The 23,556-nt window shown below is 44.2% G+C and overlaps 2 protein-coding genes across 7 annotated transcripts; both read right to left on the reverse strand.

The window, feature by feature from the left end:
* Positions 1-2,646: 2,646 nt before the first annotated feature.
* On the reverse strand, positions 2,647-9,886 carry LOC107314312 (olfactory receptor 5AS1-like). Its single transcript, XM_085549857.1, has one exon. It carries the CDS (start codon positions 7,347-7,349, stop codon positions 6,402-6,404), a length of 948 nt encoding a protein of 315 aa, XP_085405983.1. The 5' UTR covers positions 7,350-9,886; the 3' UTR covers positions 2,647-6,401.
* Positions 9,887-10,007: 121 nt separating this feature from the next.
* Positions 10,008-23,556, reverse strand: LOC107314311 (SITS-binding protein-like). Of its 6 annotated transcripts, none has more exons than XM_085549855.1 (12): positions 23,374-23,544; positions 23,072-23,140; positions 21,161-21,676; positions 19,425-19,596; positions 19,125-19,320; positions 18,810-18,960; positions 18,056-18,250; positions 17,588-17,856; positions 16,361-16,497; positions 14,670-14,791; positions 13,836-14,015; positions 10,008-11,407 (listed from the first exon to the last, which is right to left on the reverse strand). In XM_085549855.1, exons 1-12 carry the CDS (start codon positions 23,515-23,517, stop codon positions 11,234-11,236), a joined length of 2,325 nt encoding a protein of 774 aa, XP_085405981.1. In that variant the 5' UTR covers positions 23,518-23,544; the 3' UTR covers positions 10,008-11,233. The 6 variants fall into 6 exon arrangements, 4 of the variants coding, with proteins under 4 accessions (XP_085405981.1, XP_085405982.1, XP_015718924.2 ...); XM_085549856.1 differs by having other exon boundaries at positions 23,072-23,261; positions 23,374-23,491; XM_015863438.3 differs by lacking the exons at positions 23,072-23,140; positions 23,374-23,544 and adding an exon at positions 22,219-23,051.

The raw sequence follows: 23,556 nt of genomic DNA on the forward strand, positions 1-23,556 counted from the left end.
ATGAAATAGCTATAAAAGCCATTCAGTTGGTGGTTGTTGTTGTTTTAAATGAGGAGCAATGAAAATGCATGTGCTGACAAATAAAAATGTACATAAATATCACACAATTCAAAGCACAATCTTATGCCTATACAGCCTGGACAAGGACAGTGTGGAGCCAGAATCCCATTCCTCCCTCACTACAACTCCAAATCCTTTCTATGGGTTCCGAGGCTGTCAGAAGCAGAAAGAAGCAGTCCTCCCTTCCTGCAGAATATTTTACCTCCAACAACAATGATTACTGTCAAGGCATTCCATTTAAGTTAACAACAGCATTTCCTTTGTTGTTCAGTCCTTTCAGGCTTTTAGAGTACAAACAGCACAAAAAGCAGAGTAACATCTCAAAGATTTTTGCTTCCTAAACTTTCACCAAGCCTTCTTTCTGGTGCATGAGACATTCATTTTGCTATCCCAAACATTTTGCCAGTGAATACGTTACAGCCTAGCGTGCAAAGATATGCTTTTCAAGCCTTGTAGTTTAATGCACATCCTCATATTCATGATTTTAAATACATTAAAGAACAGTTAATAGGCTGCATATTTAGTGGAGGGTTGTTAGAGTTGGGTTAGTACAGTTAGGTTGCACTTGGACTTGATGATCTTTAAGGTCTTTTCCAACCTGAGTGATTCTATGATTCTATTGCAAAACTAGAAAAGTCACAGTGACCCATCAGAAAACATCACTTTGAGTTAAAAATTTTTTGTCAGGCAGTGGGAAATAAATCATAGCAACTTAAGATCCTGCAGCCTGAGGTTCAATTAAAACATCATAGAAGCAGGACCCTCACAGGTTGAAAACACACGTACAAAACCAGAAAATAATGAGAAAGTGTATGACTTAAGTTTTGGGTTCTTTTTGTTGTTTTGTAAGTGTTGTTTTTTGCTGATTTTAAGCCAGTCTTTTCATCCTGGAGAGAGCTGACCTAATGTATTTTTTCCTGCCTGTATTTTCTTGTGGCACAAAGTGAAGAACTGGAACAAACATGGCATAACAGTTTTATGTAAATGCCTTGTAGCTCTGCGTCTGAGGAAATGGCATTTTGCATCCTGCTTCGTTTAAGGAAAAAATAATTTGACATATGATATGGTCTTTTTTTCCCCCACTGTTCAGATTTCACTGTCTGAAAACTGATGGAGGTCTGAAAATGATGAGGAAAATAGAATTGATATATACCTGCATAAAATAAATAAAGTTAAAATCAGGCTCGGAAGGAAAATGCGTTTCTTTCAAATCAGCATCTTTAAGGATGCTGCCTTTGCAGCATCTGAATTAATACAGATTTAACTGATGGAGAAGGGGGAAGGTGTGTTTGCACAATGTGCCCAACATTCGGTTTAGGAAGATGGCACTGATGAAACGGTACGAGTTCTCTGCAGCACAGAAAGCTACATACAGGGCTTCTTGCATCTCAGGATTAACAAGACAAGTGAAGCTTTGTCAAGGAGTCAGAGACTTAAAGCAGCACACAGATGGGCAATTACCACTGCTCAGTCATGCCCCCATATCAATTTCCCTCCCTGATAATGGAAAGTATTTTGGTTTACTTGCATGTATCACTCCTCGGTCAGAGCCTTCCCACTGTCCATGTTTTTGCATTACCCTTAGTGTGGTTGTATTACCACTTCAAGGAGCACAACCAGCTCACAGGAATCTCAGCTGGTGGTGCTCAAGGATGGCACCATCTATAGTAGACTAAACTTCATGATAGCATAGAGAGAAAAGATGTATATGTATATATAGTCACAGTTGCTGAAGAGTTTTCTTCTAGCTTTGGAAATCCAAAATGACTCTTTCATAAGAACCTCCCTGGCAAATGTCATCCAGCTGCAATCCCCCTGCAGTAGGGCAGTTTCCAACATGGTTGAATCAGGTTACCTAGCACCCATCCAGCCTGCTCATCAGCTCCTCCAGGGATAGGATATCCACAGCTTCTCTGGGCAGTCTGTGGCAGCATCTCGCCAGTCTATGGTTATCATAACCCTATGTCATTCTCTCAAACATGTGATACGTGTGATAAATGCTTTCCTGGAAAACAAAAAGATTAAAAATCTTTAAAGAAGAAGCCGCTAGTTATGAAAGGTTGACTCCTTCCATTTTCACCTTGTAATGATCCTATCTCAAAATGTCCCACCTTTCATTTAAAACAGAAGGTGACTGCAGAGAAAACAGGTCAATCTGACAGCAGACTCCCCATTTTAAAAGAAAACTTAATATTTAAGTTAGATTATTATATGCAACTAAACTGATCCCACATCAATGCTATGATCCACGCAGGGGAACACGCAGCACAGTCGAATAGCTCTCAGCAGTGAACTATCAATTCTTCCTGCCTTTGATTCATCTGAATCTCGAGCGTTAGAATCATTCACCTAAAAATAAAAGATAGAGGTAATGATTTCTATATAATTCCATAACACACAAGAACCATTTCCCATATGCTTCTTGTAAGGTACATTTTTTGTTAGATTCCCCAAGCTATTAGGCAGATATGTTGGAAGAAGCAGTTCCACTGAAAACTTGGAAGGCACCAGGATCAATTTGCCTTTTTTCTGTTCAGCTATAATCGTCTGTTGCCAAAAAGGAACAAAATAGTATCACCTGGCAACAACAAAAGCACCAAAAAAGCCATGTGGAAGGGCCATTTTCATTACTATTTCATTGTCCGACTCCAATATTTATTTGTTGGGATACTTAGATGGAACTAAGCATTGGGTTTTAAAAAGCAAAGCAATTCTCTCTAGCACTCAGTTGCCATTTGGATACACTGGCTGTACAGTGGGGCCAACACATCTTCATGATCTGCAGCCATCACCAACATGGAGAATATGCAGACAGGAACACCCCACCCCTTCTACCTATGAAGACAAAAGGTGATGCTTATGATACTAATATACTTTGTCTTTAAACAAAGCTGTTATTTTTAACTCTAAAATGTTGTAAGTTTGGCAGATTAAATTTTTTTCCTGAGTCAGTAAACCAAATGGGAGAACATTATGGATACAAACCTTATTTGAATGAATTAATATCCATACATTTAAAGCTGTGAACAGGGTAAATAAATAGCAGAACATGAATATTGTTTTACCTTTACACTCAATCAGCAGAAATTTCACTGTTCTCAATCAGGAAAAAAACAAGCTTTGATGAAAATCAGTTTCCAAAGGTTGCTTTAATCAGTAAAGTGTATCTATTCTGTTTTAATTACAGAGCTTTTCTGATCCAGAATTAGTGTTTACTGTATAAATGGATTCCTTAACGCGTACATAAATCTTAAACAATGATCTCCATCCTGTGGAAAATGCTGACAAACTTTATGCTGTGTTTACTAATTTACTAACAAACACATAACAAAATCCAGCTTGAAATTGAATCTGTATAAGTAGAATAAAGCCAAGGTTAATTGGAAGAAGGTCCTTCACAGATTTATTCTTGAAATAGCCATTTTCTTTATGAATCCTATGGAAAGATGAAAATAACCATAATTCCCATAGAATAGGAAGGGAAGCCAGTCCCAGGTGAAGGCACTCAGTGAGCAGAGACAGGCCAGCTCTGATTCGGAACATTTGTCAGATCATTTGAAATCACATTGAAAATCCATGCATTACATTAATTCCTTTGTTTCTTTTGGTGAAGGCAAACATCCAAAAACACCAAACAAAACAGTTTAAGTCAATCAAAAGAAAACACGCTCTGAACAGGAGAATTCCTGTACTATTTAGATTTCTCAAAAGCCTGATTAAGAAGCATTAATATTATCTCTTGTCACTTCAAAGCATTTAAATCCTTTACTGCTTTCTTGGTTTCTAAATTACTTTAGTGTTTGGCAGGAGCAGGTTGCTCAGAGCTGGGAGCTGTGCTGTTGTCTCTAGCTTTGACTGTGTGTTTGCTGTGCAAGATGTGTTTGCTGAGCTTCTGCTGTTGCTTTTCTCGACTGTAGAATGGATATATTCATCTACAGCATTCTTGATTCTTCTTGATTTTCAGGGATAGCCCTGAGCAGGCAATTCTGCATCAACACTAATGAACTGGAAAATGCGGCAGTGATCATTTTAAATAGCTGCATTAGAGCACCGTGGGGGGCAGCTCAGAGGGAAAGAGAGGAAACTTGAACAACACTACTGGGCTGGCAGCTGTTTCTGTATGAATGAGACAGCTGCTGGCCCCAGGAAAGACGATGGTGCCTGGTGGGGAGAAGGAGAACTCTCTGGGATGGAAGCCTTGTCATTGTCCTCACCTGCAGAATGCATCCCAGGCCCTGCTGCTCACTAAGGAAGTTGCTCCTCTCTCCTGCCCATCAAGACCACCACTGGCTGCTGACATCTCTGGGATGAGGCTGATGTGTGCCAACGCTATGAGCCTGGCTGCCAACCCTTTCCTCTGTTCTCAATCACAAAAACTGTCTTTTTCCTTCTCTATTCAGACTGTTTCATGGCTTCTTTCGGTGATAAATTGAGTCCTTCCAGTCCCAGCTGGTAGAAGAAAATTGCCCCAAATGCTTCTTTTCCTTTGTGGTGTAAGGCTTGTTCCTGCCTCAGGGCTCTTCAATCACTGAAACTCTTACCATCAGTTTATCTTAGAGCAAAGACCAAGCACTTTCTTGCTGGGGAAAGTTTGTGATTACTTCTATTTTTTCCTCTCTGAACTTCTACCCAAGTAGATACTAAAGTTTTGTAACTATAATAGAGGATGCAACTTGATTATCTGCAGTCATATGGGATATTGAACAGAGGAAAGGCTGCTCTGAGTACTGGAAAATTCTCTTCACACTTTACAAAGGTTTCACAACTGCCTGCTCTGAACCAAAGTCTTACTGTAGAGAAACATATCAAGGCTACAATGACTTACAGCAATGTCTGCAGAGACTAGGAGTGCTTTTCCAGTAGTCAGCTTGGCACTGAGCTACAGGGCCTACAGTTCCCTTGTAGTATTAAATCTTTCTATGCTGCTGGTTCACAAATCAGAAGTTATTATGAAGTCATCACTATTCACAGTCATTTCTCTTTTTCTTGATGAAAGATTCAGAAAGTTCAATAGTGAATAAATATTATTAGTAGTAGAGGTATGATAAGTCACTAAACATTCTAAAGTTAATTTGCAATAACTGAGTGAGCAAACAAATTTACACATAATAGCAATAATATTCTTCCATTATCCAACATCTTTACTATCAGTTAATTTCTACCTTCGAAGATCAACACTGCCATTGATGTCACAGCTTAGGCCTCCTTAGACTCAACAGGCGCTCTTTTCCAGTCAAAGAGACATTCATGGGGAGACTAACCATGGGTAAAAACTAATTGCCATCCTGGAAGTGAACATCATCAGACTTTGTGTCACTTGGCCAGGATTCTTAAAGCCATTTCCTTTGCATATGTCCTATAACATATACACAAAATATTGGAGGTTTAGAAAATACCATATTTTTTGTGTTTTTTTTTTTAAATTCCATTTAATAGACTAAGCTTTTTCCAATTTATATAAATATATATACAAAATTTCCACAAATCTAACAGTACAATCCTTGCAATACCCATTCCTATGCAAAGCCATAATATCGGCCCACAGTATTGACACAAAACAGCAAATAATGTGTGAGGTCCTAAGTTTGGGAAATATGAGAAATTTTAGAGTCAATAGCACCACCTGCTGGAGTTAAAGAAGACAAAGGAGTTAGATCCTACTCACATTAACTTGTATCTGACTTACAGGAAGGTCACTGCCTCCTGTTATCTGCATTTACTGTGAAATTAAATACTCAGAATACGACATACCTCTTACCACATTGATAGAAATGCTCAAATTGCCCACGTCAGAACCATGCTATTATCCATGTAACAAGGAAGTGATTAGTTTAAGATGACTGCATAACAACTGTGTTACTCCACTACAGTATGCAGTTAAAGGTATTAAAGGTTAAAAGTTAAAGGTGTCCTCTTCAACAACATAAATATACAACACAGGCAGTACCACAGTATAGATAAGATAGGTCCAAGTCCCAGATCAGAAGTCAGCACATAGATCAGGGTTAGGATCAGGTCTACTTGCCAGACACATTCAGAAGGAAAAGACATGGCTAGAGTCAAGTGAGGAATTCAGCCCACAGGTTGAGATCTGGATCAAGGTGTTCTGTAGGCTAAGCAAAAACTAGGGCTCCTCTAACATAGATCAAAAGAAGAATAAATGCAACACCCCAGATTTGGGCTGAGAGAAAGCTCCTGGTCTTTTGAGTGTGGGGATGGGGATTTCAGGTGGGGCTGACAAGGGCAATTAAACACCACAGGTCTTATGATTATCATAAGGAACTTGTAATCAAAGATAGTAAAGAATCATAAGAAATGTAACTTAGATGCAGTTTTTCCTGCTAAGAAAACGACTGAGAAAACACTTTTCTCTCTAGTGTCCTTCTTAAGGCTTCCCTCACCTCCTTGTTCCTCAAGCTGTAGATCATGGGGTTCAGCAAGGGAAAGATCACTGTGTAAAACAAACCAATCAGTTTGTCTGTGTCCAACGAGTAGCTGGAGCCAAGACGCAAGTACATGAAGAAGAGAGAGCTATAGAAGAACCCAACAGCCATGAGGTGGGAGCCGCAGGTGGAGAAGGCCTTGTGTCTGCCCTCTGCTGCGTGGAGCCGAAGGATGGTGCCGAGGATGCAGGTGTAGGAGATGACGATGACCAGGAAAGAGCTGATTTGTATGAAGCCACACAAGGTGATAAGAAGCACCTCGTTGACCAAGGTGCTGGAGCAGGAGAGCTCCAGCAATGGGGGAATGTCGCAGAAGAAGTGGTTGATGGTGTTGGAGCCGCAGAATGACATGGTGAACGTAAAACATGTGTGCACCAGCGAGGTCAGGCCCCCGCTGAGATAAGCCCCAGCTACCATGGAGGCACAGGCTCGGCGTGACATGGCCACAGAGTAGAGAAAAGGCTGACAGATGGCCACATAGCGGTCATAGGCCATCACAGCCAAAAGGAAGCACTCAGCATCAACCAGGGCGGCAAAGAGGAACATTTGTGTTGCACAACCAAAGAAAGAAATGGTGGTGTGCTGAGCTACGAGATTCACCAGCAGCTTGGGAGCAACGGTGGAGGCATAGCTGAGGTCTAAGAAAGATAAATTGCTCAGGAAGTAGTACATGGGGGTGTGAAGGCAGGCATTGAGCCGCACGAGCACGATGATGCCAGTGTTGCCCCCCAGTGTGGTGATATAGATGAGCAAAAAGAGCCCAAATAAAGGAAACTTCACCTCCCGACGGTCGGTGAAACCCAGGAGAACAAACTCAGTCACTGCAGTGTGATTTTCGTCAGGCATTTCCAGCCTTCATCTTGGCCACCCAGCTCAGCACTGTCCAGCGTATCGGTTGCTCAAGAGACATAGTGGTAGCACAGTTATTTTATGCACAAAATCAAAAGGAGCAAGCAGTGACTTAGCACATAGCCAGACATAACAGTTGAGAAGGACATGGAGCAAGAATTACTGCACAACTGCTTCCATAGGAAGTTCTCTGTTCTAGAGAGGTTAGACTGAATGAAACTTATGTAAAAAGAGATTTTAAAACATTTGAAGCAACAAAAAGGTTTTACATGTTGCACAGCTAAGGGGAAACATCATTCCACGTAAAATAAGAGGCAGATACAAACCTGAGAGAAGCATGGGGGTCAGACATGGGGTTCTGTGTTGACATTCTATTGCAAGATGTTCGTCATCTTTTCCTTCCTTTTGAATAAATAATATGATGGGACGAGGCTCTTCTCTTGGTCAGGTCAATTTCTGAACTGAAAATAAACAAGGAAACTCTAGATTGAATATTTCCCACAGTGAAACTTTTTAGAACTAATGGCCACGTAATTGTTTTTCATTCAAGCTTATACAGTGAATCTAAACTCTGTCTTCATACGCGTGCCACAGAACACATTCTTCCAAATGCGTTTACCTTAAACTTCCAAAAGCAACTTCTACTCCTCTCAACATGGACCAAGTCCATGAAGAGATATATTTTCATTCATACTTCTACTTACATGATGAAAGGTGACCCTGGAGCTTTAAGTGGTCTGCCAAACTCAGACACTTTCAAGCTCTCGCTGACCTTACTACAGAGTTCCAGTAGAATCACTGTCACCAACAGGCAAAGCAAAATCTCAGCAGTTGCTTTGAAGGGGCTGCAGGTCTTGCCCAATTTAACCTTCACGCACAGAGGTGTGCATAAACACTAAAGGTAGTGGTTATTTCCCCAAGCAGGAATCTAAGTAGGCAGCATCCCTGCTCTTATCTCCATGAACAGGCTATAATCCTTTCAATGAACCAGGCAGCCTTCACCTGGATCAGTGAGAAGCTTTTATTTGCCATCCACAACAAGTCAAATCTCTTAAGACAGGTGAACTTCAAAAACAGGTGTTCTCATAGATACAGAAAACAAATCAGCTGCTAAATTACTTTCCTTCCCACCTCTCCCTTTCTCATCTTCCACCTGTTCCCCAACAGGCTGAAATCCAGCATGACTTACGTTGTTTTCTGCTGTCCTTCAGAGTTGGCATTTCACTTCGTGGAAAGGTCATCTACTCCTCCCTGTAAAATGCATTAAGCTTTAGCACTATAGGAACCTCAATGATATTAAGAACTGAAGCACTGCTGCAGTTAAATGCTGATATTTCATCTCTTGTCCCTGCTTGCAGCCACCCCACAGTCAGACCTACCTGGGAAGGGTGCAAGGACTGCCTTGCAGCCAGCTGGGCTTGTAGCTGAGGGAAGGTTTTATTGCAGCACTGATGTGACACCAGGGACATGGTCCCTGCTGCCTCTTCTGCTGGAATTCCTCATGGACAAAGGACAGCTGAGCTCTCTGCAGCTGCTGGAAATAGAGCTTCAAAGGGTAGGAGTTTAGTTTTAGAAGGAACTTTCATGGCCTTATCCTTTATGAGCTGCAGAGTATCCACGTTAAGGTTGCCCTCCATGAAGTTTTTGGTTGGAAAGGGGTTTGCCTTTTTAACAAATAAACAACCACCACTTACTACGCAACTGAAAACATCATCCATTCCCACAAATCACATAATGAACCCCATGGAAAACCCAAATCTAAGCCATTTGAGTCCTGCTTTGTAACAACCCAAAAATGAAGATGGAAGCGGGACTGCAAACCTTGATATGAAAAGACAAAAGCAGAACGTAACACATGAACATGGACTCATTTAGGAAAGAGCACGTGCATGTGAAAGATTGGGCCTTGCTGAAAAAAACTCAGCAAACTGAAGCAGGGTGGTTATTCACCATCTCAGAAGAGGAAGGCAGAGAGATCATCTGCAACAGAAGTGGGAGACTAGAAAGCTTTTAAGGAAGGAACCTTTTAATCTATGTGGAGATAGAAGAGCATCATGGCCAAAATATCTTCCTCCTTCTAAGAAACACTACCTGAACCACTCCTTACTGCCCTACCAATCTGGAAGGTTAAGAAATTCATCCCACATGCAATGTGTTGCATAGTAAAAAGAAGGAGTCTAGAGAGTTGAGCAAAATAAGATACTTAGAACTCATAAATAAGTACTAGAAGAGCTTAAACTAGAGGTCTTAACTTTCACTATGCTATAGTAGTTTGTTAAATTTGCAGGCATTCATAGGTACAAAGACCTAATTTCAGGAAATTTCTTAAGCATCCACTGAAATCCCCTCCAATTCAATAATCTCAAAGTCATACATTTACTTCTTTCATTCCCCCCCAAAATAACAGGCTTAATATAAAGAAGGGGAAAAAAAATAGATCTTAACCATTTTTGCCACCCACAGCAAATAAGTCAGCTTTCATTATTAATGTCCTGGAGTTTTTAGCAAGTGTCAACATTTGTGCCTCTTAACACACATAAAAAGAAGTAGACATGAAATAGAGAATGCGTCACCCAGGGCCTAGAGGTACCAAACCTAAGGTGGGCCAATACCTTAAGTCAAGGATACCTTAGTAAACACTCCATAAACATCACAGTGACTCCATATACAGTCTTTAATATCCAATTGCTCATAAGGTAGAAATACATTAGCAATATGATCTTAGCTGGCAATGATGTGACAGCACCCGTCGTAATGCAGCAGCATCACAGAGGAGAAAACCCAAATTATGCAAAGTTTTCTCTAGAAACAAGGCCTACCCTATAAACAGACAGAAACAAATTGGCTGCTGGAGGCTTTTTTACATCACATGGTATTGTGAAATTTCTTATACATGCATCATGCGTGAGCTTTTTATTTATTGCTATTATTTTAATCTTCAGCCAGTCACTTGGCCGGCATTCAAGTTAGTGACTATTTTAGAGGCCAAGAACAGCAAAAGCTATCAATTGAGTTTTCAGTCTGAGCTTGTGGAAGGTCTGGAGAAAGACGCCAGCACCGTTGGGATTTGCAATGGTTTAATCTGTGCAGAGAGACCTGTGCTCCACGTTTTGTATCCATCTGAAGCCAGCAGGATTTAGGGCTTTATCCTAAACAAGGATCCAGCTTGCTGGATTTTGTTTCAAACAAAGTGAGTAAATCAAAGCAGGGCCTTTAGTTTCCCCACAGAACGTGATCTATTTGTTAACATCAAGCCTCCAAAACCTTCTCCCTATCCGACAACGTGCTAATCTGTACCTTGAGATATTGCTGAAGAGCTAACATATAGTTATGAGCACTTCAGTGCTCATTCAAAATTCCTAACATCTACTTTGCCCATGAAGATCGCAGAATATCCTGAGTTGGAAGGGACCCATAAGGATCATTAAGTCCAACTCCTGGCTCCACACAGCTGCACCATCCACTGGTCAGGCTGGTCTCAATGGTTCCGACTGGCACCTCAAGAAATAATTGGGAAAAAGCATAAAATTCAACAAGTAGTGAAGAGTAGTGGCTCAGGCATGCTGGAGTTGGCCTTGTAGGTAATGCATGGGATGCTGAGTCCTGGATTCTTTATCCCAAGGTGAGCAGCCATCCTGTCCATCCACTTCAGGCTCTATTAGTGACACTACTTTGCTTGACCGAGTTGCTCTTCAAGAGAAACCCACTGAAATTCCCAAAGTTAACAATTGTCATCCAGGTCACTCACTCACCACCAAAAATTCTTTTGGAGGCCCATTTGCAACATCAGATGAGAGAAACAGGTAGCATTTAGCACGTGGTGTCCATGCACATCAATAGTATCTCTGAAGGAGATCAGCTGCTTCAGACTCAGTCTGAATTTAGGAGATCTTTACAAAAACTGGCACCTCTTCAAGGCTGACAGAGTAGTTCCTGATGACAGTGCCTCCATCAAACACACGAGCACTGTTGGTGTCCCGCCACCGACACCCTTCTCCAGGCAGGTAGATATCTCGCCACGTTTGCCCTTTTTCTGTTATTGGAGCCACCAGAACCTGCAGTGAAACAGGCAAAGAAAAAGTAATTCAGTACCTGCAGGGTCAGATGAGGCACTGCAGAGAAAATCAGCTGCTGTATCCACATATGCAAGCAGCAGAGGTCATTGATCCCATGGGTAAGGTTTACTAAACAGGAGTGGGAAGAGGTGATGTAATGTCCTGTATTTGATCAAGATGTGAGAGTCTGTCCAACTTGTACTTGGGAAGAAAAAAAACACCATCAGCAAGTCCTGTAGTCTTCATCCAATGCATATTTTGGAAGAAAAAGACTCCAGAATCCACCCAAGCCATATTTTAAAACACCTGAACTGAAATAAAAGCAGAAATCTGAAGTTTCCAGAAAACAAAGCTTTGGCCATGAGGTTGAGCAGGCCAGGATGGACGCAGGAAGACTCAGGCTTATTACTCAAAGCAGTTTTTGAGATTTTATAGAGCTGTGAGGCATTTGGTGGAACACAACATTTATGCCATGGAGGGAATTTCTGGCAAACTCTTTTCTCCCCTGACCTGGTGCCTGGGGGAGATCCAGTTGAAGATACTTGAGTATGAGCTAATCAAGAATCAAAGACAATATGACACCAAGCCAAGCAGAAACTTGGATTTTGATTAGAAAGAAACATTCTGTGGGAGCTTTAGTTCCAGGTTGCTCAGAATGTGGGATTCCAAAGCTCTCTTCTCTGGGAGAGTTAGTTTGGATCTAAAGCCTAGGAAGAGCATTGTTCAGTACATACAACATGATGGACTGTATCTCAAGGAACATGGAAAGGAAACCATGAAAAAGCAAACTCCAAGCCAATAAATGAAGAAAAAAGTAGCAAAAGGCAGAAATACTATATGAGATGCACTGATCAGTCAACTCAGTCTCTTGAAATCTTGGTCAGTCCCTTCACTAAATGTGGATGAACCTTGGGTATCAATGTCCTGGGATGACATTGTGGTGTTTGGCTCTCTTTGGGGAACACCTCTGAGGACCCTCTTGGCCTTTAAAGATGTAGTTGGCAGCACAATCCAGCCTCTTACAGCTTCTACTTTCACTCGGACAGTGCTGATGTAAAGCAATGCTGCACTTGATGGGTTTCCTAATTTTGTGGGAGGGTTTTTTCTGGTGTTGGTTTTTTGGTGTTTGGTTTTATTTTTTTATATTTTTATTTTTGGCTGAAATGCTTTTATGTTTCAACACTCTTTACTGGAAGCATTCAGTGGGTTGGAAGTGTGCTGCCAAGACATTCAGGTTACATGGGTCTGGAAGTAATCAATGTAAAAAACAGCCTAAAAAAAATAATAAATCAAATCTCAAACCAAGGTGATCCTCCCAGGCCAGAGTTACCCCCCAAAAAAAGTCTGGGTGACAGCTCAGGAGCAGGAAAACATCGGTGATGGTGCAAAACCATCTTTGGCTCTCCTTCCTGCCAGCTCGAGCCTCCTTTTGAAGCAAAATCAGGCCAGGTTTCACTGGCCTCATGTGGTGTTTTATCAGAAAGACTGATGGAACAAGCCTGATCTTTTACCGTATTTTGGGAGCTCTCAGCCAAGCCATAGTTTAGCAGATCCTGAGACAGAAAGATGCTTGTTGTTCTTTACTGGGAATCTCACCCTGCTAACACAGAGCACATTTCTGCCCTGGCCATTTCCACTGCATCAGGGATTCTTCCATTTGAGTGATCTGGGGAGAAGAACCTAAGTTTTTGCTTGCTTCCAGTTATAACCAATACCATCACCACTGCCTGAATATACACCTTGCAATACATCAGGACCAAAGAAATGTCTCTTCTCTCAAACAATGCCATTCCAACTCACAGCAGTGCAGAATAAAAGCTCTTTACAGAAAGGAGGGGATGAGGCACAGTTTTCTCTAATAAAGCATTTCAGAAGACTCCAGCTGCTTTTCCAAGATCCATTTTTGCTTTAAGGCAGCAAATCACATTAATTTGTGCCATCCGCATGCTAGATGAGGACTTATCAAGTTGTGGTTGAATGACAACGTCCACCTAACTCATGACGGCCTTATTAAAATCAATGGCTCTACTTACAGTGCTTGGGATAAATAATATTTACTACACTGGAGTAAAATAGATTTGAGTGTGTGAATCCCATAGGATTCCAATAAAGCTCCAGTAAATGGAATTAAAACCCTCAAAAGAATTGGGGAAAAGAAACAATGGTGACAATCAGGAGGTTCCTTCTGCCACGAATGGCTGAAAAATACCCTGATAATAAAAACAAAACAAAAAGTCCCATTGACTCTCCATTTTGAATACATTTCAAACCTGAAATAGCCAACGGGACTCCACCAACCTTTCAGTTTTGAGTACCCTCCATTTGAGCTCTGTATCTGAAGAGGGTGTGAAGGAGTGGCTGGACAACTGTAGGACACTCTGTATTTTCCCAAATTACCCTTTGGGGAAGTTGTCTCTACATTCCCTACCTCATCTCCAATGAGAAATTCGTCTTCAACGGTGAATGCGGTCGGGTCCGTGGGACTGAGCCACCACGCTGGGCGGAAGATTGGGTACCCTGAACTAAGCCATTCCTTGCTGTATTTTATGATGAGTGGCACCACAAAGTCCCTGTGCTTCTGTATGCATTGCCGGGTAAGATTCAGGACCTACACAGGAATGGGGGATAAAAGGAATACATGGTAAAAGGAATCCACAGCAAAGCAAGAGGAAAGAAAATAGATGTTTCCTTAGGGAGAGATCAATAAATTGCAACATGGCCATCACAATGGCTGCCAAATGGGTTTGAAGGAAGAGACCCCAAGGATCACCAGGCTCCAACCCCCTGCCACAGGCAGGGCTGCAGACCTCCAGATCTGGTACTGGACCAGGCTGCTCAGGGCCCCATCCAACCTGGTCTTGAACACCTCCAAATTTTGAAGGTGAATACGTGGGTTTACAATAGCATAGAAATCAACTAGTTGACAAATTAATACTCAAACAATTCCAGCAACAAAAATGAATGAGGAACAGGTATGACACCTGCAGGCATTGTGGATACCAACCATGTGGCTGCATATAGCCAAAGCTTGAAGTGGTGAAAATTCACAATAGTTATACAGAAGAAAAAGCCATGTTGATATCATGTAATGATTTGTTGCTGGGTTTTATGGGTATCATAATTAGTACAGTTAATTTTAGCACCCACTTTCCCCAACAGGGGCTAATCATGGCTTTTTTTTTTTTTTTTTAATGGCTTTTAGAGTGCATTTCTTCCTTAAGGAACAGATGTGCCCTCCTCTGTGGGACATTGGTGTACATACCCAGGAGTCACAGCAGAGCCAGGGTGGTGTGCCAAAGGCCATCACAGGGAGGAACGTCACAATCTGCAACCACCTCACATACAGCTCCTGGTCCCCTGGGGTGTCACCAGCCAAGCTGCCTCCTGCCAGGGACAAGGAGCTGAGCAGAGCTGCTTAGAGACATCTCATCCCAAAAAGGGTCAAAGCAACCTGCTCTTGATGCAAGCAGGATGCATAATCCCACTGCAAGAGTAGCTGAATCCCCACTTCTGGGTTTTCCTTGCTTGACCCCTCTTTGAATGTCCTAAAATGACTGAAGACGGATGTTTAATGGGACAGACACTGGGAATGAGGTCTAAGGAGATTATAGTTTCTAAGTCATTGTAGAACACTGTAAAAAGGAATATTTTTCTTTGCAGAAGGACCATAAACGATTTTCTTGCCAATTCGATGTGCTGCCACCTGATTTAGTATTCAAAGTGGCACAAATTTTCACCCAGATCCTGTGCTAGGATTAAATTATGATCACCAAAGAGTAGATGATGACAACACAACCCAGCAAAGGAAAATAGTCAGGTAGAACCTGATGGGATCACCAAAAGGAATGGGACATGTAAAGGGTAGACAGCAAGGAACTCCAAAACTTCATATACATATGCATAACTCCTATGCTTCATCAGAGCATAAGGAATAGTACATCAACAGCAAAGGGCAAGGCTGGAAAATAGCCAGCAGTCCTCAGAAAATAATGTTTTCCCCAGACTGGAAGGAAAAGATGTTGGTACCCCATGAAACAAGGCTGAAAGACATAATTTGTGCCATGATCATAGTGGAAAGTGGTGGAGGCACAGAGTATCTACTGGTTGATCAGAAACATGGTGGAAATAGATTCAAGTTCCTCCACAGAGCACCAGAGAGAGGTTTGGAAAGGACAGGAGGGCATCCGCAGGGACAGGGACCCCATCCATGCAGGGACAGAGTCCCTCACTTTCTCTCCCACTGACATTAGCCAGTGGATTTAGCATCAGTTCAGGATGCCACTAGCACACGTGATTGCCCAAGCCTTGTTTTCTAAGGAAAGCCAACAATAAATGGAAGCCAAATTGAAAATTGCTCAACACTGCCCCTTTTCCAGGGCTGTCTGCAGCTGTGCTGGCTCTGACCACCTTCAGCATGACCTCTGTGATGACTTCTGTGCTAGTGGTGAGGTCTAAACAATTAACATTCACCCTCAAGAAGAAGGGAGAAATGAACCACTTGGCCCCCATTAGATGATTATGTTTCAGTCTCTAATTATTTTTATTTAAAGATCTCATGCCATTGTGCTTCAGAGCAGAAATACAAACTTGGATCAGGACTGCTGGCACTTTATGAATAGCTGTTTCCCATCTGGGAGCTCAGGCAGGCTGTTTTCCAGCTGCTGGCTCCCTCTTTTGCTTTTGTCGGCTCAGTTTTAGCCCAAGCAATGCGCGCAATGAAGTATAGGACATCCCCTGAGAACTGGCTGCCTGTTAAGATTTACAATGTGGTATTGTGCCTTCAGCTCCTCATCTCATTCCCTAGTAACCTCCAATCCAACCAAAATGGGGTTCTGGGATCAAAGTGCTTGAAGCCACTCTATAGTCACTGAGCCCATGCTCCTCTCACATAGAATGCTGCAAAAATCCCTCAAGAAAATACTACAGCAAGCACGAAAGGGAAGAAGACATTACCTACTGTATCAGGGATGAAGAAATTGTAGCCCAAAAGGCTGTAGTGCAGCGTGGAGGGAATTAATCCCTTCAGTCCAGCGTAGCTCCAGTCTGAATGCAGCGGGCTCATCTGGACAAAGAATGGTAGGTGACTAGATCTGGGGGAAACAAGCACAAACACAATGTATTTAGAAGGATCTCTATTGAAACCCCACAGCTCTTGGCTGTCCTGGCAGTCACTATGGTCAAATGGGTTCCCCAGCCATTGAGGACCTTTGTGAAAGAGAAGCCAGTGCTCTTCAACTCATCTCCCACCTGCTGCACCTGCTGAATTCAGCCACTCTAGTTCTTCTTGATGGTGATGGGTAATGATCTTAGTGGCCTTTTCCAGCCTTAATGATTCTATGATTCTGGAATATCTCCCCAGATCTCCTGCTTAAAGTTTTCATCCTCCTGGCTCAACTCCATGAGAGTTGACACCCCACCTCACACTCATCCTCTTGGCACACCCTCATAGGAAAAGAGCCTCCAAAAATCATACCCAGAACACAGACAGGGGTGTCCCCTCAGCCCTGGTCCATGAGGTGCTCCAAATCCAAAAGCTGAACCCCACTGTGATGTGTCCTGCAGGGAGTATTTCTCCTCCTGGCTTGCATTCATGCTCATCTGTTTTGCATTAAGGGGCCATCATAATTGACAGTGGATTTGTCTGTCTGCCAGAGGGAGAAATTATTTTCCCCGTGTTATTATTATTACTATTATTTTCCAGTAACGCTTCTATGTGTGAGGCTTGCTTGGAGGGGAACACATCCCCAAACAGCCCAGTATAAAAGACAGAACACTGCCACTACATTTCTAGCAGCCAGAAAGGGTCAGGTCCAAGTCTTCATGACAAGACTTGGCACTAAAGACTCAGAGGTCATCTAACCAAAAAGGATTTAGCCCTGATTCTATCCCCTCTTGAAGGCTAAAAACACCCAACTATGGGCTATTCAGGTCAGATAAGTGCAGTCATTTGGCACCACAAACCTTTACTACTGCAGGGTTTTGCTCCCTCCTTAAATACCCATAGAGGCTACAGTGGATTTCTACTGCATCTGGCATTAATACAATTAAGAATCATTGCGTTGGTGCATTTTTATGCCCTAAAGTATTATTCCAAAATAACACTCAAAAAGTGATAGAAGAAGCAAAGAGATGGGAAAATCACCTTGATGCTTTCCCAAGCATCTTCTCATCACAACCCACCTGGCACCGACGCTGATGACAGTGGCATTCCCCAGTGTCACTAGTGCTGCTGCCAGCATCTCAGCATATTGGTCACCAGCCAGCTCAGCAGGAGGAGACATTGCTTGCTCCAGGAAGGCATTGCCCTCAGCACCCTCAAAGATCACGTACTTGGCACCCAACTTGTGCCTCAGGCCACGGGCATGGGACAAGTACCAGCTCAGTGCTGCCTCATTGGTGATGTTCAGGCGTGCACAAAGCTGTCCCTTCCATGTTGTCAGCAATGGGACCTGCAGCAAATGGTGAGAAATATCAGTCAGACCCTTAAAACATCACCAAAAAATGTGGGGTGCAAGGCTTGGAGAGGGGGTGACACCACTACTTGCATCGATGCAGTGCACAGAAGTGAAAAATTTCACCCTGCAAGGTTGAATAGCAAACTGGTGGGTCATTAAAAATAAGACAAGATAGAGGTGCTGGGTACCATACCGAGCAGCCCCCATAGCGGGGCTGCAGGCTCAGCCAGTAGCCGGTCTCACCATCCCTCAGCAAGTGCAGGAAGAGCGGGGCAGCAATGCTGATGTAGGGGGAAAGAGTGATGGAGAGCTGCAGTGGGAAGATCATTGCCGGGTCCCAGGCATGGGATGCACCATGCCTCTTCCTCCTCTCTGCAGGCACATGGTCCTGAAAGGAATTAAAAAGGAAAAGTTTGTTTTGTGGGAATGGCAAAGACATCGAGGTCAGCAGCACCATTTCTATGGGTAAAACCCCAAGCCAACCACAAGCCCATTGAACCACTGTGGTTAGAAGGGACCTTAAAGACCACTGTGCTCCAAACCCCGTTCCAAGAGGGCTAGACCTCATTAGCTTCTAGTGCACCCACCTTTTTGAGTCTGTACAGGCCCCTCTGGATGGTATCCCTTCCTTCTATTCTACTGAGCACACACCACTCAGGTTTGTGTCATCAGCAAACTTAATAAAGTTACACTCAACCCCACTGTCTATGTTGTTGATAAAGACATCCAAATGCAATGGTCCCAAGACAGACCATTAGGGTTCCCCTTGCGGATGACACTCATGACCATCCTCCATGGGGTAAAACCCCCAAACCAAGATTTCCATCACTAAGAAAGGATGCTCAATAAATCTCCCACTCAACCAAATGAATGCTTTTGCATTTCAGAGGGATTTCAAATTGCTCTGTGGGAATTCAAAGCACAGGGGCTGGCAGGATGGGATGTACCGTGGTGGCAAGTGTGGCTGTGCCATGCTCCCTCAGGGCCAGAACCCCCTCCTGCATGCGATGCCGCTTCAGTCTCTTGGCCAGCGACCTCAGACCCCGCTTAATTTTGGCAGCAGAACCATCTGGACCATCATACTGCCAGATAGGAGACCTGTGGGATGAAGAACACATGGGGTCTGCACCTTGGGCTAGCAAAGGGCACCGCAAGAGAGGCACATATAATTCAGTGGATGAGGAAAAATCAGCAAAATGGAGATTTGTGCTAATTTAGGCTTGGAAAGCAACCCAGTAACAGAGGCACAGGGAATGGCTTACCTCAGCAATGTTGTATCAGGCAGTGCTCGTGCTGGCCCTGCCAGCTGGGTGCCCACGTGCCGGTGTGCAGTCGTGATATCGGGGCTGAAGCAGAGGACATAGTGCAGGGGGCCTCCAGCTCCTCCCAGGCAGAAATGCCAATGGCTCTCCAGAGAGAGGACCAGGGGCACGTCAGGTGCCACTGTCACTGTTACTCCTTTGGGGTTAAAAGAGGGGGAAATAGTTCTCAGTTGAACTGGGATGGATGGAGAGATGCAGTGATTAAACCCATAGGAAATCAAATGGGGAAGCAGAAAATACCTGTTGACCCTAAGAAGTATCTCTCCAGCACAGGGCCATACCCAGTGGGGTTTTTGCTGAAATCTCCACTGACAAAGGGCTGCTCTGGGCTCTCAGCACTGTTGAAGGGCCAGTGTTGGGCACGGAGGCTTGCACCTCCATACCATGAGACATTGGCCATGGAGAAGCAATCCTGCAGCAGGAGAGAGACATGCCCGTGTCATGACCTCATCTTTTTCCAGGGAGAACAACTCCAAAGCTGTATACTTTGGGGTTTTACTCTCAATTACTTTTTGCTTTCTGTGTATGACCTGCTAGAAACTTTAAGATTTTCCCACTTAAGCACGCAAGAGTTGGGCTTTTATGAAGAAAAATTAAGGAAATTCTACACAATCACTCCTATAGGATGTGGATTCATTAAAGAGATCAAATGGAACGGGGAAGAAACTGCACCCAGTTTAAGTCCAGGCTTAAAGTTTTAGACCTTGAAGACCACAAACTCATTCATCTGACGAGGATTGCTGTCCATCTCCCCAACCCCCATTACATATCTGGATACATCTGGATTTGACACATATGGGCAGGGGAATGCAAACTCTAAGCAAAAACAATAGGTTTAGTTATTAAAATAAAACAGGAAGAGGAAGGAAGAAGAAGGAAGGGGAAGGGGAAGGGGAAGGGGAAGGGGAAGGGGAAGGGGAAGGGGAAGGGGAAGGGGAAGGGGAAGGGGAAGGGGAAGGGGAAGGGGAAGGGGAAGGGGAAGGGGAAGGGGAAGGGGAAGGGGAAGGGGAAGGGGAAGAGGAAGAGGAAGGAAGGAAGAAGAGTGCTGTTGCATGATTCCCAGTGCTTCGAAGCCTCTGAGAGTTTCCCTTCCCTGCCAAATAGAGGGATCAGCAGGACTTAGCCAAGCGCGTGACTTGGTGCGTGGAGATGGGCCTCCAGAACTCTGGGGGTTGTTGGGGTGGGTGAAGATGGTCCCCTTACATCCCATACAGCCCTGACACTGCCCAAAGCCTATTGCTGCTGCTGCGGGGGCAACACCAGGTTAAGCCTAACCAAGAGGTGAGGAGTGGAGATGTAAATTATTCAAGTGGAAACACTGGAGGCCCAGAATAGCTGCTTTGGGTGTCAGTTGAACCAGTTACACCATCTGGGGGGTGGGGAGAAAAAAAGTAAACTCACTCTTAACACTTAACTTTCCTACAGATGCTATTTTTAATTAAGGTTTTTGACATTAAAATTGATGGGGAAAAAAATAAATCTATTCTTGCTCATCCCCTTGAGCGCCCATAGATTAACATGAATTAACAAAGTGGTTGCTTTCAGATAATGCCATCCACTGGCATGAAACCACGCCAAGAGGCAATCAAGGGCTTTACAAAATAGAAATGCCCCATTGAGGGGCTAAATACCCCAAAGAAAATCCCAATACATTTTCATCCCAGCAGGAGTGTGGCTGTGCCTGGAATTGGCAGGGACCCTCCTGGGCTGTTCCTTGTTTCCTCCTCTGTGTGCTCCAATGATTATTTATCTGGTCTCCGTATAAACACAGCCTGTGGTTACTCATGAAGCACCAGAAGGAGGCAGCCCTGTGGGTATAGGGGGTGCACAGGGGCATCAAAAAGAGGATTTTCCACACCTACACCCTCCATGTCTACAAGATAGGGTACAGCCAGAGTGCAAAATGCAACATTTTGTCCCAAACCAGCTCATTTTGCCCCAAAGGAACTAGGTGAAAGAGGCGTGGAGCTCATTACCTTCATCGTAATATCGGGGCGCAGCGGCGTCCAGTGGACACTATAGCACTCAGTGCCAGGGGCCGGGGTGGGTTGGATCGAGATGCGGAGCTCAGCCTCCTCCTCCCACGTGTAGCAGAACTCCGTGCTGTCCTGCCAGCACCGATCCCGTGGCAGAGGCGGCTCTGAAGCCGGCACGCTACCCACTGTGATGGACACCAGCGGCCGCCCCATCGGCAGCGCCCGCAGGAGCAGGGCACCGCGGCGGCGATCCCACAGCATCCCGCTTGTCTGGCCTCGCAGCATCCATTCCTCCAGGGGCTGCTCCAAAGCCTGCCAGGAGATGATGCCGATGGTCATAGCGAAGAATACGGCCACGCCGAGGCAACCCAAGGCACCTTTCCAGGGCTCTGTCAGCTCTCTGATGCCAGAAGTCCAAGCAGCTTCGGGGATGCGGCCGGTGGGGCGAGCAATAGGCATGGCACGCTGCTGCGGGATGCTCTGAGACGCTCCTCTTTCCCCTCGTTCTCCCTTCCCCTGCAACAGCACAAGAAAGAATCCCACACACACACACACACACACAAACCTTGGATTGCTCTGAAAGAACTCGAGGAGTTAAAATTCCAAAGGGGGAAGGAAGGGCCCCTCGCAGCTTTTCTTATGGAAGGGCTGCAGATTGCAAAGAGGTGCTGAAAAATTCTAGCAGGGTGTTTGGAATAGTGGGGATGGGAAAGGTGACTCTGTAACTCGACACCAGCTTTCCATCCTCATTTCCCCTTGCTTGCAGAAGTACTTGGTGAAGGCACAGAGCAAAGTCTGGCTGTGTTAGCTGAGCCCTTGCATGATGAGGACGGGGCATCCCATGCTCAAAGTGGGCACAGGGACACGGGTGAAGACAACCTGTTTGGGTGACACCAACTTACTGCCTTTGTCTGCCTCTCTCCACCCGCTCTGCTGAATTTTGGGACCAATAACACAGATTTCACTGCCCCGCTGTTCCTGTTTAGGGATCACATGCCACTTCCCTTACATCCCTTTGTAACCCTCCCCCTCCAGAAAGGCACAGCTGCATCTCTTACCTAAAAGATGCTACAGCAGCACCCAGGCATAACCATCGCCGACCCAGCGCCTCACCCTGAAATTTGGCTGCTGTGACACAGGGCAGAGGCTCTTGATTCTCTTTCCCAAGGGTAACTGTTCCTCCCAACCCCGCAGCCACGTCAGAGACCTTTATAGACCCAGCAACTTGATCCAAGCAAAGCCAGTGCGTTATCTAAGCTGGGATGGCTCACTGCCTCCCTCCCCAGGCCCCCACAGGTTTCTTACATTAGCAACAGAGCTGAGGAATTTTCTGATTTCTTTTTTTTTTTTAAGCATTGACTTATATGGAAATAACCATAAGATTTTGTTTCTTTGGTGTATTTTAATCACGTTATTAAGGTGGCACTGGATGAACCCTCATTACCCATCTATGAATCTATAGTGGCGTTGCTAAGCCTCCCCATTCTGCTGATTCTATGATGATTTGGCTTTTATTATTATTTTGGGGGTTTCCCCTCCTGTTTCTCGTACTTTGGATATGCCCAAGTTGCAGAGGGCTACTTGCTCCCTAAAGCACTCATCCCATGCCTCATGCACTCATCCTAACCTTAACCCAGCCTATGGGCAAATGGGGATCACCTGGGGTTTACAAACAATATTGCCCAGCTGAAAATAAAGAAAGGAAGAAAGGAAGGAAGATTTTGAAGAGTTCCCCCATTATGCATAAAGCAAAAAGGTCAGATGTGGCACTGAGCAACACCGTTAGTGGGCATGATGGTGGTGGGTTAGTGGTTGGACTTAACGATCTTTCCCAATGTTAATGATTCTGTGAGTCTAAGAAATAACCCAACAACCCCAATGCCTTGACCTAAAGACAACAGCATTACTCACCCCAGGAAATTCTGCTCTTCTGGAGGTTCTCAAGATGGTCAAATCTTCGTGGAAATCCTTCGTTGTCACCTAGAAAGTGCTTGATGAGAAAGGGTCTGATCCACAACGAAGAGGAGGGTGGCAAAGTGATGGAGATGGATACCAAGGCACAGCTTTCCCAGCCAGAGCTCACTGAGATTACTGGGAGGAGCTGGAGAGAACCAGGAGGAAAAAAAAAAAAACACCAAAAAAATCCATCCAAGTTGTGGGCTGAAAGCTAGTTAAAATAAAGAGAAATGCCTAGAAAGAAATCAACAACCCACCATATAATTCAGCCCATAGGGTAGGGGCACGATGGTCCATAATGTCAGGAAAAGCAGCTGGTTTGTTGGCTGGGGGATGGGGGGGTGTCTGATGATATGTTTGGCAGCGAGATCAGCTTGGGGAAAAGCTCTCTCACATGGCATGTAGTTAAATCCCAGCAGCCACAGGACGGCAAAGGGCTC

The sequence above is a fragment of the Coturnix japonica genome, chromosome 5, assembly GCF_054131305.1.
Source record: "Coturnix japonica strain WE chromosome 5, WE-NBRP24, whole genome shotgun sequence".
NCBI lineage: Eukaryota > Metazoa > Chordata > Aves > Galliformes > Phasianidae > Coturnix > Coturnix japonica.